The sequence below is a fragment of the Bos javanicus genome, chromosome 11 (assembly GCF_032452875.1).
Source record: "Bos javanicus breed banteng chromosome 11, ARS-OSU_banteng_1.0, whole genome shotgun sequence".
Taxonomy (NCBI): domain Eukaryota; kingdom Metazoa; phylum Chordata; class Mammalia; order Artiodactyla; family Bovidae; genus Bos; species Bos javanicus.
In genome coordinates this window covers 87,647,286-87,666,082 of record NC_083878.1, presented here as the reverse complement: position 1 = coordinate 87,666,082, position 18,797 = coordinate 87,647,286, and the positions used below count along the sequence as shown (strand labels likewise).

The following is an 18,797-nucleotide window of genomic DNA, read 5'->3' as shown; positions in this document are numbered from 1 at the left end:
ACCTATCTTTTCCTTAAGAGAAGACTTTACTGTTCAAACTGGGTAAATGAGGTTTGTTCTGGCAACTGAGAAGCATGTTACAGGTCTAAGAAATTGTTCTTTGCTTATGGTAACTCTAAGACCAAGAAATTCAATTTCTGGGAATTCCATGTGGTCCAGTGGTTAGGACCCTGCCTGCCAATGCAAGGGACACGGGTTCAATCCCTGGTCTTGGAAGATCCCACATGCTGCCCAGTAACTAAGCCTGTGTGCCACAATTATTGAAGCCCGCATGCTCTAGAGCCTGCAAGTCGCAACTAGAGAAAGTCCACACTCAGCAACAAAGACCTAGAGCAGCCAAAAGAAAAAGAGAAATGCAATTTCTAAGACAAGACCTTTCATTATATTCATATTCCTGGTATAATGAACAAAGAAGTAAACTAAGAGCCCCTAATACAAAACCCACACTAAGAAAAGAAGCCTCTCAAGAAAGAATACCTAGGCTTCCCTGGTAGCTTGGTGGTAAAGAATCTGCCTGCCAATGCAGGAGACACAGGTTCAGTCTCTGATCCAGGAAGATCCCACATGCTGTGGAGCAGCTGAGCCCTACACCTGAGCACCCAACTGTTGAATCTATGCTCCCCAACAAGAGAAGCCACAGCAATGAGAAGCCCAAGCATCCCGACAGGAGAGTAACTCGCTGCAACTACAGAAAAGCCCGCACAGCAACCAAGACCCAGCACAGCCAATAAACAAATTAATTTTAAAAAGAAAGAGTTTCTTACTTAGGAACAAGACCTATAGTGACTTCACACACTACTCCTACTACCCTCGTAATAAAATTACTTGACATGGAGGGCAACGGAAAGAAGGGCACAAAAAACGCACAGTATGGGGCCAGCAAGGCGAGGAGAAAGACGGCTTTGCTGCACTGGGCTCTAGCACTACAGAATGAATAGCCACATTCTCTTTAACTCCCTCAACGTCATTTCAGTCACTGCCAAGTGATCACGAGGAATGAGGTCAGACTGATAAAAAATGTCAATGAAATATGATTCCTTTGACTTTTAAAATGACAATAGTAAATGCTGAAAAATCCAGCATCAGTGGTTCTGTAATCTTGCCTTCAAATCTCTGTGTTACAGTTACAACACTACAGTTCCATTTATTTCACCCAGTTACCGTCTAACGATTAGATATTTTACATGATACAAACTAAGTGACCAATCCCTCTGATAGACATATATAAGCAAAAAGAGCACACACAAGTTCATACAGATACTCTTCCCCCCACTCTGGAGTATACATCCATATGTCCCACCAAGGGGACCAGTGTCATCACAGCAGTGATGTTTTCACAGGGTTCAGGTCTATAAAGACAGAAGGTCTACGTTATGAACTTTCCTTAAACATAATATGCATGAAAATTCTGATGTGCAGAAAAGCCTAGTTGGAAGGTAAAACGGTTTTCAAAAATTTGAAAATAGCATCTAACAACTAACAATAATCAAACTGCATTATTGTTTAAATAACGTTAAGAACCTCAGGTGATAGACCTCAAATATTCTAGGGAATCTCAAACCATCTGAAACAGATCTCATTTCATGACATTTCAAATTACAGCAGTCTTCTCTTAAATGGCACTTGCCCACCTAAGGAATGTTTCTGCCCATTACATCCTCCAATTTCAAATACTCACCAAGTAGTTGGTAGTTGTACTCTCTTCCCCTCTGCCCATGTATTTGTAAAAGCGATGATCTGCTACCACCAATAATTTACACGTGTTCTTCAAGGGATTAGGGTCAGCTCGTCTCTTCACTCGATGAACAAGCTCTAATATGAATTTGGATGCACTATTAAATCAAAATTCACCAAAACAAGGAGTTTTTTTATAGCAAATTTTTAAATCTAGCATATTTTTGAAACAAATATTATTTGAGCTCAGTATCCTTAACAATATTTGAACAAGAAAATTTGGAGAAAGGAAAGTGAAAATTAAGGATGAGGTTTTCAAACTGTAGAATTCAAGGGACTTCCCTGGCATTCCAGTGGTGAAGACTCCGCACTGCCACTGTAAGGGCGCAGGATCAGTCCCTGGCTGAGGAACTAAGATCCCGAATGCCTTGTGGTGCCGCCAAAAAAACAGTAATAATAAAAAAGTTTAAAAAAAGTGTAGAATTCAAAAACAAGGAAAAGTGTAAAAGTACTTCACAGAATACAATAACCACCTATCTACTGCTCGACTATGGAGGTGTCATTTTTTTCTAGAAGAAGTCTACAAATTAACTAAAGTAACAGCAAAAATATCCAGATACTCCGACATTAGAAAACTAGCGAGGGACTTCCCTGGCAGCGCAGCGGTTAAGACTCCGCGCTCCCAGTGTGGCAGGTGCAGGTTTGAGCCCTAGGCAGAGAATTAGGATCCCACAGGCCACTTGGCATGGCCAGAAAAAAATTTAAAAACAAAATAAAACTTGATCTTTTTTTTTTTAATTGGAGGTTAATTACTTTACAATATTGTATTGGTTTTGCCATATATCAACATGAGTCCGCCATGGGTGTACACGTGTCCCCATCCTGAACCCCCCTCCCACCTCCCTCCCTGTACCATCCCTCTGGGTCATCCCAGTGCACCAGCCCCAAGCATCCTGTATCATGCATTGAACCTGGACTGGCAATTCGTTTCATATATGATATTATACATGTTTCAATGCCATTCTCCCAAATCAACCCACCCTCTCCCTCTCCAACAGAGTCCAAAAGACTGTTCTACACATCTGTGTCTCTTTTGCTGTCTCGCATACAGGGTTATCGTTACCATCTTTCTAAAAAAACTTGATCTTTAAATAAAACAGCAATAAATGGGTAGACGATCTTTAAAACACTCTAAATTCATCTGTCCCAGGGCTGCTAATCTTCTTTTAGACAAAACATACCCCTCTTGCTACCAACTGATTGCTTATAAACGTATCTGAAGATTGTTTTTTCACCGTACTATTCTGTCATTTCTAAATACCTGCTAATGAAAATGTTTTTCCTCAGATTATTCAATTTTCCCTTTCCCCAATCTTTTTTCTAGTGTTTTCAATTATTACAGGCAAAAAAAATGTAACTTAAGAAATTTCTGAACAATATTGTTTCCTGTCTATAGCCATACCACCCTGAACATACCTGATCTCTCCTGAACAAAACTATTTTTAAGCCAAAATTAATACTATAGTTACTTGATAATCATGGTTCTTTTTTTTTTAAATCAACTAATAACCACCCCTACTGAAAACAGCTGTTATGCTTGCTTTTTATTTGAAATGTATGTTTTTCATCTTACCATCAGGTGGCTCGCTGTCTACCAGGCCTTTTGGAAGCAACTCTTCATTATTCGCCTTTATATAACCACACACTTTTGGAGACTGCAAACGTGAAACATTCTTGATATCTTCAGATTTATAAACTAACATTCTTTTGTCTTTAGTATCATTAATTAGTCTCCAAAGCGGCTAAAATAGAAAACAAATATAACTGAGATGGAAAATATAAAAATGCTTAACTATTAAATTCTTATACCATTCTTTGCCTATTTTTAGATATCAGTAACATTCATTTCCAGGTTAAGTAAACTGACTATTCAAGACCAAGTTCTTCTCTGTAAGGACACTGGTCTCATCAGAATTAGACAGCTCATACAAAAAAAGATGCTATGTCTGTGTATCTGTGCATCTGGTGTCTCCATATCCATCATGGAAATGAAAATCAAAAACTGAAGGACACCATATCCACTACAATAGCTGTAATCAAAAAGACATATAACAACAAGTAAGACATGTAACAACAATTGGCAAGGAGGTGGAGAAACCCTCATCTACTGCTCATGAGAATGGAATATGAAATACAGAACGCAATAAATGTAAAATGCTGAGGATGTAAACTGCGGTCACTATGGAAAACAGTGCAGCAGTTTCATAAAAAGTTAAAAAGGGAGTTACCATATGACCCAACAATTCCATTCCTAGTATATTACATACCCAAGAGCAATGAAAACATAAGCTCACATAAAAACCTGTTCAAAAATGTTCATAGCAGGATTAGTCATAACAGCCAAATAGTAGACACAATGCAAACACCCAACTGATGAATCAACAAACAAAATGTGGTATATCCAAACAATGGAATATTATTTGGCAATAAAGAGAAATGGTGTACTTGACACATGCTATAAGATGAATGAACGTCAAAAACATTCTAAATGAAAGTAGCCAGACACCAAAAGATCACATGTTGTGTGATTCCATTTATATGGGTTGACCAAGCAAATCTAAGGAAACAAAAAGACAAATATAAACAGACAGAGAATAGATTAGTGATTTCCTAGAGCTGGCAGAGTTGGGGGTGGGAAGCAGACAGCGAACTTCTAAGTGAGTAATAAACCACTTGATCACTTTAAAAATCACTAATCTCATGCTAAAGTCCTTCAACAAACCTGATGAGTTTACTTTTAAGTGACCATTTCACAGGAAAATGTTAATTATGATCATTTTTGTACTTGGTGAAACAGAGACGAATGAATAAAAACAGAATTCCTAACTGTCCCAAAGGGAATTATTTGGAAAAGTGAGGAATCTGAGAAAATTTAACTTGGATGTTAGGGCTTCCCTGGTGGCTCAACAATAAAGAATCCTCCTGCAATTCAGGAGACCACCTGTGATGCAGGAGACATGGGTTCAAGCCCTCGGTCAGAAGATCCCCTGGAGAAGGAAATGGCAACCCACTCCAGTATTCCTGCCTGAGAAATCTCATGGATAGAGGAGCCTGGCAGGCTACAGTCCAGGGGGTCAAAAGAGTCAGACACAACTAACTGACTAACCACCATCACCAACTTGGGTCCTAAATGCACACATTTTTGGACTAAGAAAAGATGATCTTAAGGAAATAAGCAAACATGTGCATTGTGGCAGAAACAATGCTCTGAAACACTCCCCCCACTGTTTATCTTTCTGAGCACAGGAGGTTAGCTTTTCCAGCCTCTTCTGTAGGCAGATCAGAGACAAGAGTTCTGGAACGTGGGCAGAAGTGACGCAGGCCACTTCTAAGCCTGGCCCATAAAATTCCCCTGTGGAATTCTCCAGCTGTTTCCCTTCTGTGGCAACCTCAGAGAACATGTGTTCATGTTCCAGAGTATTCTCTAGAGACGCAGAAAACACTTCAATCCACAAATCAGAAGCAAACGGTTTGTTTTCTGAACCGGTATCTGACATGCAGTGATGTGTCTCACACAAACGTGGCTCCTTTGGGCTTGGTTTCAACTGCTAGGGTTTCAGTGAAAGAGTGGTCAGAGCCTGAGTGTCCTATAGCTTCATCTTTTAACTTCTCAGACTATGAACTGTCATCTTTTATTGACCACGTACTTCTAGAGCATCTAGGAAAGAGATTTCCCTTTCATCTTTGAGAAGCTTTACCTTTGGAGATTATTAAGAGAAAGAATAAAGAAAAGAGGAGGGAAAGAAAGTTTCCTCTTCTATTATCCATCCCGCATGTGACTTTCTCTCAATTGTTGTACTTAAAAATACAGAGTGCGTCCTATGACAGTATCTTAGATAAGTTTTTTAAAAGTTTTTCATCTATTTTTCTGGTCTTAAAAAAATAAAATTTAAATACAAGGAAAAAAGAAGTGTAATTAAAGACCTTTTTCTTCCTGAAACAACTGTGAAATGGCTTTCTAAAAATAAGAGACATATGCTCCTTGAAAAAAAATTGACAAGCAGACTTACCTCTATATTATATTCTGCCCCATCTGTGTTGATTCTTATTGTAATATCATCATCTCCAATGTGTGCCAGAACCCTAGAGTCAGGCTCACCTTAAAAAAAAAAAAAATAGCCATTATTTTAAAAAATTTAAGCCAAAAAAACTATGCACTACTGTCGATAAAAATCAACCACACCCTTCTACAGTGTGTAATGCGCCCAGGCACCATGGAGATCTAAGGAAGACAGGCCCAGAAAGTGGGTGGGTATTCTCACTCCCGAGGAGGAATCTCAACTCTAGTCATCTGAAACTGGCCTCTTTCCCTCAGGTCTCCTATGAGAATTATCTAGAGTGTGTTACAAAACAAAAGAAAGTACAAATTTTCTTCTGGAATAACTTTACCTACTCTGGGGTAAGACAGAGGAGGCAGAAAACATGATCTAGAATATACAGGTTTGGAACTATACTTTTTGAGTATTTTAGGGCTATTTTTTTTTCTTATTGCAGAAAAATTTTCCAGAAGTAAACTGCAATTGCTTGTTTAATATAATTTATTAAATAAATACATGATAAAAGGTAAAATAATTGATCTATGATCCCATCTTCCTTGTTTACAATCTCGTAAGGGAAGTCTACAGTCCTTCCCTGGAGACAAAAGGAGGTTAAATTCCTATGACTTAAGAGGAACTCTACTGTACGATCAAAATACCCAATCAGTAATCACATGCTGGATAATATCCATTTCCTCCTGTTTGCATGCTTCTGTTTCCAGATTTACAAAGCTCAAATAAAAGAGACAAACAATAGAACTTCTTTGCCACCCCATTCTCCTCCCCTCAAAAAAGAAACTACAACTCTAGTTTAATCTGGACACCCAACCTCCCAGCAGTGGTAGCAGTGTTAGTCACTCAGTCATGTCCGACTCCTTGTGACCCCACAGACTGTAGCCCTCCAGGCTCCTCTGTCCATACACAAATGAACACCTACTCACCAACCACATGTCCGCTAAAGAAGTCCTGCCATTTGACGGGGTACTCTCTTTCATCTTTCCCATCTACCACCACGACTTTGAAATTTTTGGAAAAGCGTTCAGTACTTGATGTCAGGTATAATTTGAAATGCCTAAAGAAAGAATGCATCTCAACTTGAAGCACATAAACATGGCAACATCAATAAGCACTTATAACATGTACACTCCTGACCCAATACAGTAATTCACCTTTTAGGAATGTATTCTAAAAGGATACCTAGACAAAGTATATTTATAAAGATATTCCCTGGAGCACTGTTTGTTATACAGGGAGGAAAATCACTTTGACTAAACAATATCCATCTGCAAGGTACTAAAAACAGGAATATTTATGCAGCTGTTAAAAATGAGGTAAATCTATGCTATCCATATCACCTACACATATATAGATCTATATGCAAAAAATACTCATTAAAATCTTTTGGAAGTTTATAAGGAAACTTGCTGGGTCTGGGAAGTGTAACAGAATTAGAAGTAAAAACCTCTTATACTTGCTGTCTGGATTTTTAGGGAGTGGGGGCCCCAAGCCCTAAGAGATCTTAGTTCCCCCACCAGGGACTGAACCCTCACCCCTGCAGTGGAGGCCTGGAGTATTAACCACTGGACTATCAGGGACACCCCTCTGTAGTTTTTTTTAAAGCTACGTACATATATTAGTTTAAAATACTTGTTGGAGAAGGCCTATCCCATGTATAAAGAAAAAGTCAGCCCATTTATATCCCCCTGATGTTTGTTTTTTGATATGAATAAAACTCTAAAAAGACTTTGGAAAGAGGCCTGTAATTATCTAACAAATTTACATCTGCAAAACATGAGATATTAAAATTAATGACCAAATAGACCACACATCTATCCATGTATGCTATGACATAAGAGCAATTCAATGAGGAGAGAGCACTGAATTGTAGACCCAGCTCACCACTAGGCTGTGAGCTAAATAAATCCTTTATCTCTAAAGCTCAGTGTCTTCATATATAAAATGAAGACAGTACTCAGTATAAGGCTGACAATTCTAAAGCAGCACCAAAGTATTACAACCATTCAATTAATTAAAATTCTTTGTCAAAATTCCAAAAAATAAATTATACCATCATTAAACAATAATAAACAACCATCATTAACACTTTTGGAAAACACATTTAATTTTTAAAAAATAGTCATTAGTATGAATTTTAGAATAAGCAATACATTATTACAAGAAGCAGGACAGACTATAATTATACTAATCACAAATCTTTACAATGTAACTTTCTAAGATTTAATTAGACACTCCAATTTTTCTGCTTTTACCAAACCAAGTACCCCACTGCCCCAACATTATTTTATGAATACTTGAAATTACCTTTTCAAGGCTGAAAAAGTCAGTAGTGTTTCTAAGTGTGTCGAGGCCTGCAGCTCCCTTTTTCTCACAGAGTGCTGCTGGATATTGGATAAGGAGAGGATATCGTAGTCTGAGAGCAAAGAATCAAGCTTTTCTGAAATAAAGGTAAAAAGATTATTAACACTGAAACCTACGAATCAATTGTAGTATCATTGAAATGAGAGTCAAACAACAAACTCTTCCTGATGTAATGTCCCAGCAGTATCAAAGTATTCTTATCAAACACACACACACACATACCCCTGAATCTAATTAAGAGCAAACTTACAGTTTTTAAGACAAAAAGGGATTAGAGGTTGCCAAATTAAATAACCACCTTAGGAAGTCACCAGCCACACCCAGAATGTTCCATTCCTGCAAAACAAATGACCCAATTTTTCCAGGAAACAAACAGCATGAGAAAGAAGGGAGGGGTGCAGACAGAAGAGACTTGAGAAACAGGAAGCGAGTAGAGATGTGAGCCTTTTGGGTTCCCAGGTCAAACGAGTGGGCTCTGGAAAGAGACCTGGGACACATGAACGTGAGTCCATGTCCATGTCCTGATAATTTTAATACCTCAGAGAGTATCACAGTATGCAATGAACCAACTTCTAAATTCAAGGCATTTATGGCTATATGTTCAGAATTTCTAAGAACAAGGCTGCCTACATGACCTGCCCACTGCCCACCTGGGCAACATCAATTCCTTACCACTTGATGTAAAGTAACAATGAGCAACAAATGTACCAGTGGTCTGGGCAAACCAAACTGGAAAAGCAAATCTTTTATAGAAAAAAACATATTCCAAATTAGAAAGCAAAACAGTGGTGATATCTCTATCACTGTGCCCTCAACAGACGCAGAAAAGCATCCCACGGGACACCAAGAAGTGCAGTGCTAAGACCAAACGAATCCCTAAGAAAAGAAATCTAACACTTTTTCACCAGACTGACTTGGAACCCAAGAAAAGCAAAGCTGCACTGCCGCAAAGGCAGAACAAGCCTGAAAGTTCCTGTCAACACTGTAGGTGGAAGTCACTTTATCAACAGCAACTCTGCTGTCTCTCCCACAGTCAGGAAGGTTTCTGGAACACACTTTCAGTGACTTAAGTCTCTGTAAAAACTGTCTAAAAATACTTGAGCCGATGTTTCCTTTCCTCTCAACAACTATCACTGCAGAAGCAACGGTATTCAAAATCATTCCAGTGGACTTAGAATGTCCTCAAAATAGAGCAGCAGGAGCTTAAAATACAAGTCTGTTGCTGCTGCAGTTAAAAATGCTCACAAAACCATTTTTAAAAGAATCTACCCTATACTTTTCTCCATCCTCTTCTCCTAAATACCCTCAACTGGTTCTTTCATCCATTCATTCACTATGAGCCAACCACTGGTCTAAGGGCTAAGATACAGCATTCAACGAGCAAAGTCCTTGCCTACAGCAGTGGGAGAGACAGACAACACTCAAAAACACCCACGCCAGTGCTGTGGGCATGAGTAGGGGAGCAGAGGCAGACAGCAGGGAGGGCCAGTGTCCAGAGTGGCCGAAGAAGGGAAAACGCCTCCCTCTCACATGGTATTCAAGCAAACCTGCGGAGGCACACTGCTATGTAGGCAAAGGAGGTTTAATCAAAGTCCATTCAAGGCTCTAACTCAAGATTAAAGGGGTAGCAAATTTCACACTCATTGGGTACCACCCATTTTTTGTTAACAAAACTTTGCCTTTTAATTTTATTCCAGAGGAAAGCTGTTTCAGAAGGCGTAGATCTCCTTTATGCCAATGGATGGTTACTGGTGACTTGACCTTGCTAATTATAATGCTTACAGGCACAATGAAAAACCTTCAAGAAGCTTGTCATTTATTCAACAATTTGAGTGTTTTGTCTCCTACAAGACTCCATACTAGGCATTTCACGTTATCTTCACAAACATCCTTCGGAAATTTCCCTACCTTACACATGAAGAAACAGATTCAGAGAGAAGAGTATCGCAGAGCTAACACAGCACAGTACAAGGATTTGAACTGGGTCCTGTCTGGCTGAAAACCTCAACCTTTATTGATTTCAACTTTGAAACTGTTTAAAAATAGCCTAGCTCTTCCTGGACCCTCCACTTCTTGGCCGCCTCCTTTCTGATGTGTCAATCAAACACGATTCTGCCTCCCTCTGAATTCTGCAGCCTTTTGTTTACACCTCTCTTCTGCATTTTTGAGTTATATTTGTCTTACCTCACAAATAGACTGTAAGACGGCCAAAAGTGAGCTCCGTTTTAAAATCACAGTATCCTTATCTCACGACACCTGGCACAGAACCCTGAACAAAACAGCGTTCCCACGTTCCCAAATTGCACAAATTCTCAATGCTGAGATGCTGACACAATCCTTTAGCCCTTCAACTTCCTTGATACAGGTTGGTACATGGACTGAGTTTCACTCAAGATCATAATCACTCCTACTGACTGGAATACTATAGTTTTATTGTCAACGATACAGGCTAGTTGTTCTCAGAGTGTGCTCCCCACAACCAGTACCACCTGGGAATCTGTTTTCTCCTCAGTTCTCCACAATCGGAAATTCTAGGCAAAGGGCCCAGAATTAAGGTGCTTAAGGTGCCTTCCAGGTGATGCTGACGTTCACTCCAGTCTGAGAACCACTGAACTAGGCAACTAAGGAACAACTCAAAGTGAAGGGAAAAATCTTCAAGCGCAAAGATGTTCACTGTTCAGTCTTGGTTAGTTTTAAGAACAAAAAACTGGAAACAAACTAAGTACCTGGCAAACAGAGAAGTGACAGCACTTCCTAATGACAAAGAAAAGAAATCTGCAACCATTTAAAAGCTGTCAATAACAGATTTTAAGAACATAAGAAAATACTTATGCTATAATATTAAACAAAGGTAGATTTTAAAATCTATTCATATTGCATGACCTTAACTATGTACAAAAATAGGGCTAGGAAAAAAATAAGAGCAAGATAGTAACATCACTGGTTATCTTTAGGTATTTTTCTATAATAAGCACTTTTAAAAGGGAATTAGCTAAAGCATGTTAAAGTACTTAACTAATATGTTTCCACTGTAATTTACCCTCTTTTTAACTAGAGATCTCAAACCAGACAGCCTGCAGCCATTACAGACAGACAGCAGACGCCTCTTGTCCTGCACTCTTGAGCTCCTGCTCTTATGCAAGCAGTAACCTCTCAGATGCTCAGTATTTCACTGCACTTCACCAACTTCTGGTGATCCAATTTTCCATAGCTTTTTCAAAAGAATTTCTATTTCCCCCATCCAAATCCAAAAATCTCCAAAAACTTAAATATAAAACACGTAACTTCCTGTGGTAGAGTTTACGACAGTCAATACCAGACAATGCTAAGAGAACGATCTTATCAGCTCAGGTCACCTTCATGTTCTCTCTTTCAGAAACTCAACGGCTGCCCAGCACTGTGCACATGAGAACACTTTCCTCGCTTCCTACAAGTTGCTCCAGCAATCACCCTGAACAACCGAGCTTTTCTCATTTCAGCTGCTACAAACAAAAACTGGAAAAAGACACTATTTAAAAGAGTACAGCATATACTTTATACTGTAGTAATACAGTATACTGGGCTTCCCTGATGGCTCAGTGGTAAAGAATCTGTCTGCCAATGCAGGAGACTTAGATTTGAACAGGAGGATCCCCTGGAGAAGGAAATGACAACCCACTCCAGCATTTGTGCCTGGAAAATTCCAAGGACAGAGGAGCCTGGCGGGATACGGTCCATGGAGTCGAAGAGAGTCAGACATGACTTAGGGACTCAGTTCAGTTCAGTTCAGTAGCTTAGTCGTGTCCGACTCTTTGCAGCCCCATGAATCGCAGCATGCCGGGCCTCCCCGTCCATCACCATCTCCCGGAGTTCACTCAGACTCACGTCCACTGAGGCGGTGATGCCATCCAGCCATCTCATCCTCTGTCGTCCCCGTCTCCTCCTGCCCCCAATCCCTCCCAGCATCAGAGTCTTTTCCAATGAGTCAACTCTTTGCATGAGGTGGCCAAAGTACTGGAGTTTCAGCTTTAGCATCAGTCCTTCCAAAGAACACCCAGGACTGATCTCCTGTAGAATGGACTGGTTGGATCTCCTTGCAGTCCAAGGGACTCTCAAGAGTCTTCTCCAACACCACAGTTCAAAAGCATCAATTCTTCGGCGCTCAGCCTTCTTCACAGTCCAATTCTCACATCCATACATGGCTACTGGAAAAACCATAGCCTTAACTAGACGGACCTTTGTTGGCAAAGTAATATCTCTGCTTTTGAATATGCTATCTAGGTTGGTCATAACTTTCCTTCCAAGGAGTAAGCGTCTTTTAATTTCATGGCTGCAATCACCATCTGCAATGATTTTGGAGCCCCCCAAAATAAAGTCTGACACTGTTTCCACTGTTTCCCCATCTATTTGCCACGAAGCCAACTTTTTCACTCTCCACTTTCACTTTCATCAAGAGGCTTTTTAGTTCCTCTTCACTTTCTGCCATAAGGGTGGTGTCATCTGCATATCTGAGGTGATTGATATTTCTCCCGGCAATCTTGATTCCAGCTTGTGCTTCTTCCAGCCCAGCGTTTCTCATGATGTACTCTGCATAGAAGTTAAATAAGCAGTCTGACAGTATACAGCCTTGATGTACTCCTTTTGCTATTTGGAACCAGTCTCTTGTTCCATGTCCAGTTCTAACTGTTACTTCCTGACCTGCACACAGGTTTCTCAAGAGGCAGGTCAGGTGGTCTGGTATTCCCATCTCTTTCAGAATTTTCCACAGTTTATTGTGATCCACACAGTCAAAGGCTTTGGCACAGTCAATAAAGCAGAAATAGATGTTTTTCTGGAACTCTCTTGCTTTTTCCATCATCCAGCGGATGTTGGCAATTTGATCTCTGGTTCCTCTGCCTTTTCTAAAACCAGCTTGAACATCTGGTTTCTCTGCTTTTTCTAAAACCAGCTTGAACATCTGGAAGTTCACGGGTCACATATTGCTGAAGCCTGGCTTGGAGAATTTTGAGCATTACTTTACTAGCATGTGAGATGAATGCAATTGTGCGGTAGTGTGAGCATTCTTTGGCATTGCCTTTCTTTGGGATTGGAATGAAAACGGACCTTTTCCAGTCCTGTGGCCACTGCTGAGTCTTCCAAATTTGCTGGCATATTGAGTGCAACACTTTCACGGCATCATCTTTCAGGATGTGAAATAGCTCAACTGGAATTCCATCACCTCCACTAGCTTTCTTCGTAGTGATATTTTCTAAGGCCCACTTGACTTCACATTCCAAGGTGTCTGGCTCTAGGTGAGTGATCACACCATCGTGATCTTAGATGTGAAGATCTTTTTTTGTACAGTTCTTCTGTGTATTCTTGCCACCTCTTTTTAATATCTTCTGCTTCTGTTAGGTCCATACCATTTCTGTCCCTTACTGAGCCCAGCTTTGCATGAAATGTTCCCTTGGTATCTCTAATTTTCTTGAAGAGATTTCTAGTCTTTCCCATTCTGTTGGTTTCCTCAGTTTCTTTGCATTGATCGCTGAGAAAGTCTTTCTTCTCTCTTCTTGCTATTCTTTGGAACTCTGCATTCAGATGCTTATATCTTTCCTTTTCTCTATTGCTTTTCTCTTCTTTTCACAGCTATTTGTTAACGCCTCCCCAGACAGCCATTTTGCTTTTTTGCATTTCTTTTCCATGGGGATGGTCTTGATCCCTGTCTTCTGTACAATGTCACGAACCTCAGTCCATAGTTCATCAGGCACTCTATCTATCAGATCTAGGCCCTTAAATTCTATTTCTCACTTCCACTGTATAATCATAAGGGATTTGATTTAGATCATACCTGAATGGTCTAGTGGTTTTCCCTACTTTCTTCAATTTAAGTCTGATTTTGGCAATAAGGAGTTCATGATCTGAGCCACAGTCAGTTCCCGGTCTTGTTTTTGCTGACTGCATAGAGCTTCTCCATCTTTGGCTGCAAAGAATATAATCAATCTGATTTCGGTGTTGACCATCTGGAGATGTCCATGTGTAGAGTCTTCTCTTGTGTTGTTGGAAGAGGGTGTTTGCTATGACCAGTGCATTTTCTTGGCAAAACTCTATTAGCCTTTGCCCTGCTTCATTCGGTATTCCAAAGCCAAATTTGCCTGTTACTCCACAATACAGTGCGCTATTCAAGAGTACTGCATCATTTAGGATCTCCTCCCAAACCTCTCAGCTCTCCGCTGCCACATGTTAGTTTCCCTCACTTGGCCTCTTCTGCCTAGTCCTCCTTAGGGATCTGACTCTCACTCCTTTTTAAGGTCTTCCACCCCCACCCCTTTCTTACAAACACATCCTGCATGTACTCCTCCCCTTTCCACCAGACCCGACCTACTCATTTACTCAACAAATACTTTACTGAAAACCTCCCACCTTCCAAGCACTAGGGATATTAATGGAGAGAAAGAAGATGTATTTCCAATATTGTGACTTTGGGAGAAACAGCATGATACCCGCCCCCCTCCCCCGCCCCCCCCCCCCAAAAAAAGATAAAGTACTTCACAAGTCTAGGGAGAGGAAACTGCAAGAAGTTATAGAAGGACACAGAGGGAGCATGACCTGTGTGGCAAGCCATGGATGCTTCCCCAGAGAACAGCACTGAAGTTAAAACCAAAAGGATGAGGAGGCGGCCAAGAGAAGAAAAGGACAGGGTTCTCAGTGAGGGCATATCTATGCTGAGGTCCACAAGAAATACAGAACATCATACACTCAGAGACCTGAAAGCAAGTCAGGGAGGCTGGAGGGCAGATTGGCAGGGAGAATATGAACAGGGGGGAGGCTGGAGAGACAGGCAGAGGTCTGGTCAGGGAACTGAATTAAGGACGCAGGACTTTGGACAAGGGCAACAGGTATCAATTGGAAATTTCATCCTGACTGTGAAACCAAATCCTCTAAAACAAAGTTCTCTTGCTGAGCTTATGATCAACCTCTCTATCCAAAACTTAACCTCTCTATCCAAAACTTAGGACTGAAACCAAGCAGGACCCTCCCAGGTACAAAAGCCTTTCTGTCTCCTGCTGCTTATTTGTAGAAAAGGCTTTAGCCTCCCAAGCATTCCCTGAGTTCCAAACGGCAGATTCAGTCAATTACTAATTAGAGAAGTAAGGGACTGCAGAAACAAAGAAAAAGCAGTCAAGAAACAATAGAGTCCGAGTTCCTCCTCCAGGGATATACAGAACAAAATGACACAAACCCCTGAGTTGTTCTGCAGGAACTAGGACACCTCCCCCTTCCCCGGGGGAGGATGGTGACGACAAGCTGACCACCAGAACGCAGACCCGACTGGTTGGAACCAGAAGGCTGAAGATCAAGACTCAGGAAACACCACCCCGTTGCCTCACCACCAACCAATCGAAAGGTCATGCTCCCTGCAACACTCACCCCAAACGTTACCTTTAAAAACCACGGGCAGCCAAGAAGATGGATCTGAGACAAGCCTACATCTCCCATCTTCTCCACTGGTGCCCTCCCAATCAATAAACCTTTTTCAGCTTCAAACTCAGACATTTCCATTTGTTGGGCCTCACTGTGCGTCAGGCACATGAACCTGGGTTCAAAAACAACTGCAGTGACTCTTTGCAAACCCATGGACTGTACCGTCCATCGAATTCTCCAGGCCAGAACACTGGAGTGGGTAGTCTTTCCCTTCTCCAGGGGATCTTCCCAACCCAGGGATGGAACCAGGTCTCCCACGTTGCAGGCATATTCTTTAATTCCCTGAGATTCAGATTCCCTGAGCCACCAGGGAAACCCTGAACGGGCTAGAGGAGGACAAACCTGCAGTCTGGGAAATCAGCTAGTAAGCTGCTGAGCAATCTGGGTAGAGATCACTAGCTGACCCTCAAGCTTCTCACTTGGATATCTGGGTAGACAGTGGCACCATATACACTGATATTACAAAAAAGAAAACACAACTGGGAGCAGGTTTGGGGAAGGGATTTGTTAAAAAGAAAACACAAGCCTATGATACCAAATCAGGCTTAATACCTAACCTAACTGTAGTTTCAATCTTCACCAGAAAAGTAATCTTAAGCAACAAGTTTGGAATTGCCTGGTCAGCACGAAGGAGGTAATGCGTCAAATGGGCCCCTTCATCCCACAGAGAAAGAAGAGATATTCCACATGATAAAATCCTTGCCAGTTCCCTTCCCCCCTAAAAAGATGATGTCTTGGCCTAAAATTCTTTCACTCACAGCACCCGTGTCCCATCCTTCTTCCTATCCAAAGCTTCCATTTGGTCCAGACCCTCAGAGAACCCTTCCAGCTGCTGGCAGACATGCTGCCAATGCATAAAGTGCCTCGCCAAGCCAATTAGATCTTCAAATTTACTTGGCTGAATTTTGTTTTTAACAGGTTGACATAAGGGGACAAGTGGATGCTGAAAGATTCTGAAGTTCTATACTACATCGTGTTCCTTTATATACAGTCTGCAATTATTCATTTACATAGAACTTTTTTGAATTAAGTCGTCATATGTTTGCAGTTGCATCACTGAAAATTCAGTGATTTTAGGCAGGAAAAGAGTAAATTTGTTAGTCTATGATGTTCAAAATCAATATCAGTGATAAAAAACAGCTGATACTTTCTTCATGTTCTCAAATAATACAGAGAAAGCTGCACCTTAAGGTCCGCAACAAACCAGCTTTCTGGATCCAGAAATGGAGTGGCCCATGGGTTTGATAAACCTTCCACCTTTCCCTCAAACCTGAATTGTTGTATCTTCAGGATATGCTTTTATGGCCACTGACTTTGGTACAATGACATAAAATATACCCTTATATCATTCATCATGTCCAAAGTCAAGTTTTTAAAGTAAAACTGATTTTCGAAAGGAAAAAAAAAAAAAATTTTTTTAACACCAGACATTTTGTTTTGGGGTATAGCTGATTAACAATGTTGTGGTAGTCAGGTTAACAGCAAGGGGACTCAGCCACACATATACATGTATCCGTTCTCCCCCAAACCCCCCTCCCATCCAGGCTGGCATATAAAAATGAACAGAGTTCCATGTGCAACACAATAGGTCTTTGTTGGTTATTCATTTTAAGTATAGCAGTGTGTAGAAAACCTTCCCAAAGTCCCTAACTATCCCTTCCCCCTGGCAACCATAAAGTTCATTTTCTAAGTCTGTCTCTTATTAAATTTATTTTTAAACAATGAAGTGTTAGAAGAATCTGGAAACATCTGTGAACTTTTTACTTGATTTCTCTTTTCTTTTTGCAATCAAGGGCATCTTCCTGGAATTCAGCTTACAGTTGTCATGCAGCGCTGTTGGAGCACTCTGCTCACTCTCCACGACTCTGCTGCACAGAATGAACAGTTCCTCCAAAAGACACAACCAGAGTCATGTCCCCACTTCTCGCACAAGTGGGAAAGGTAAAGCCAGCGCTGCAGTCAAGTGTGTATTTCGCTTGTGCAGAAAACACAGGAGACGTGACTGCTCTTCAGTGCTCCTCCAAATATGCAGGACAAGGGAAAGGCCTGGTCACTTTCCAACGAGCCCTAGGCATGGGAGAATCCCTCCTTGGGACTATGGGATAAGAAAAGAAGAACTGGGCTGTCTGCGAGGCAGTGGGCCCCAAAGACTGGGAACTAAAAACTTCATTTTATGGGTTTATACCACTTAGCGGGGATGAAGGGTGAGCTGCCTCAAATAACTCCTTATCAAGAGCCCTTCAACTGGGCTGGGACTAAACCTGGGCCAAGACTCTCCAGCAAGACCAGTCACAGGGAAACTGAGCCAAGGGGAAAGTAAGCCTAGCTCAACGTGTGTTTAGTTGCTCAGTCCTATTCGACTCTTTGTGACCCCACAGGCTCCAGGTCCATGGGATTCTCCAGGCAAGAATACTGTGAGTGGGCAGCCATTCCCTTCCCCAGGGGATCTTCCCAATCCAGGGTATTCCCAAACCCAGGTCTCCCGCATTGTACTTGGATTCTTTACTGTCTGAGCTACCAGAAAAGCCCCTGCCTAAGGGAACCTTGAAAAAACCCTGGACTGATCCATAAGGCTCTGCAGCTGAAATGGATGCAAATTCATGTTAAGAAATGAGGTTACTTCCACAGTTTGCAACATTGCTGCCTATTCCTGGATTAAATCTTGTCTCCTATTTACATTCTTCTAATCAAATAGATAAGAAATTCTGGATATCTGAAATAAGTGGACATTTGAAGTATCTGTGAATACTCAGATGGATACATGAGAGTGGAGCTTCAGAGAATAAGCCTAGGTCAGAGATCTATATTTGGTAGTTATCAGAACAGTCAAATGGTAAGTGAAACCAGGGTAGCAGATGAGATGGTCAAAGCTTACAACTCTTATTCTAAAATCATGACATCTGGTCTCATCACTTCATGGTAAACAGATGGGGAAAAAGTGGAAAACAGTGGCAGATTTTATTTTCTTGGGTTCCAAAATCACTGTGGATGATGACTGCAGCCATGAAATTAAAAGACGCTTGCTTCTTGGAAGAAAAGCTATGACAAACCTAGACAGAGTATTAAAAAGCAGAGACATCATTTTGCCAACAAAGGTCCGGCTAGTCAAAGCTATGATTTCTCCAGTAGTCGTGTATGGATGTGAGAGTTGGACCAAAAGGAGGCTGAGCACTGAAGAATTGATACTTTTGAACTGTGATGTTGGAG

General features: G+C 41.0%; 1 protein-coding gene across 2 annotated transcripts in view; it reads right to left on the bottom strand.

Moving 5' to 3' along the window:
• The window catches only part of ADAM17 (ADAM metallopeptidase domain 17), a 44,325-nt gene that overhangs the window by 21,259 nt on the left and 4,269 nt on the right, over positions 1-18,797 (bottom strand). The window contains exons 2-6 of one of the 2 annotated variants that reach the window (XM_061433344.1): positions 8,094-8,226; positions 6,713-6,843; positions 5,745-5,833; positions 3,308-3,476; positions 1,679-1,812 (exon numbers count right to left, since the gene is read on the bottom strand). In XM_061433344.1, coding sequence (XP_061289328.1) covers positions 1,679-1,812; positions 3,308-3,476; positions 5,745-5,833; positions 6,713-6,843; positions 8,094-8,226 — 656 coding nt within the window. Of the gene's footprint in view, positions 1-1,678; positions 1,833-3,307; positions 3,477-5,744; positions 5,834-6,712; positions 6,844-8,093; positions 8,227-18,797 lie in introns of those variants that run through there. The other variant, XM_061433345.1, reaches the window with a different exon arrangement.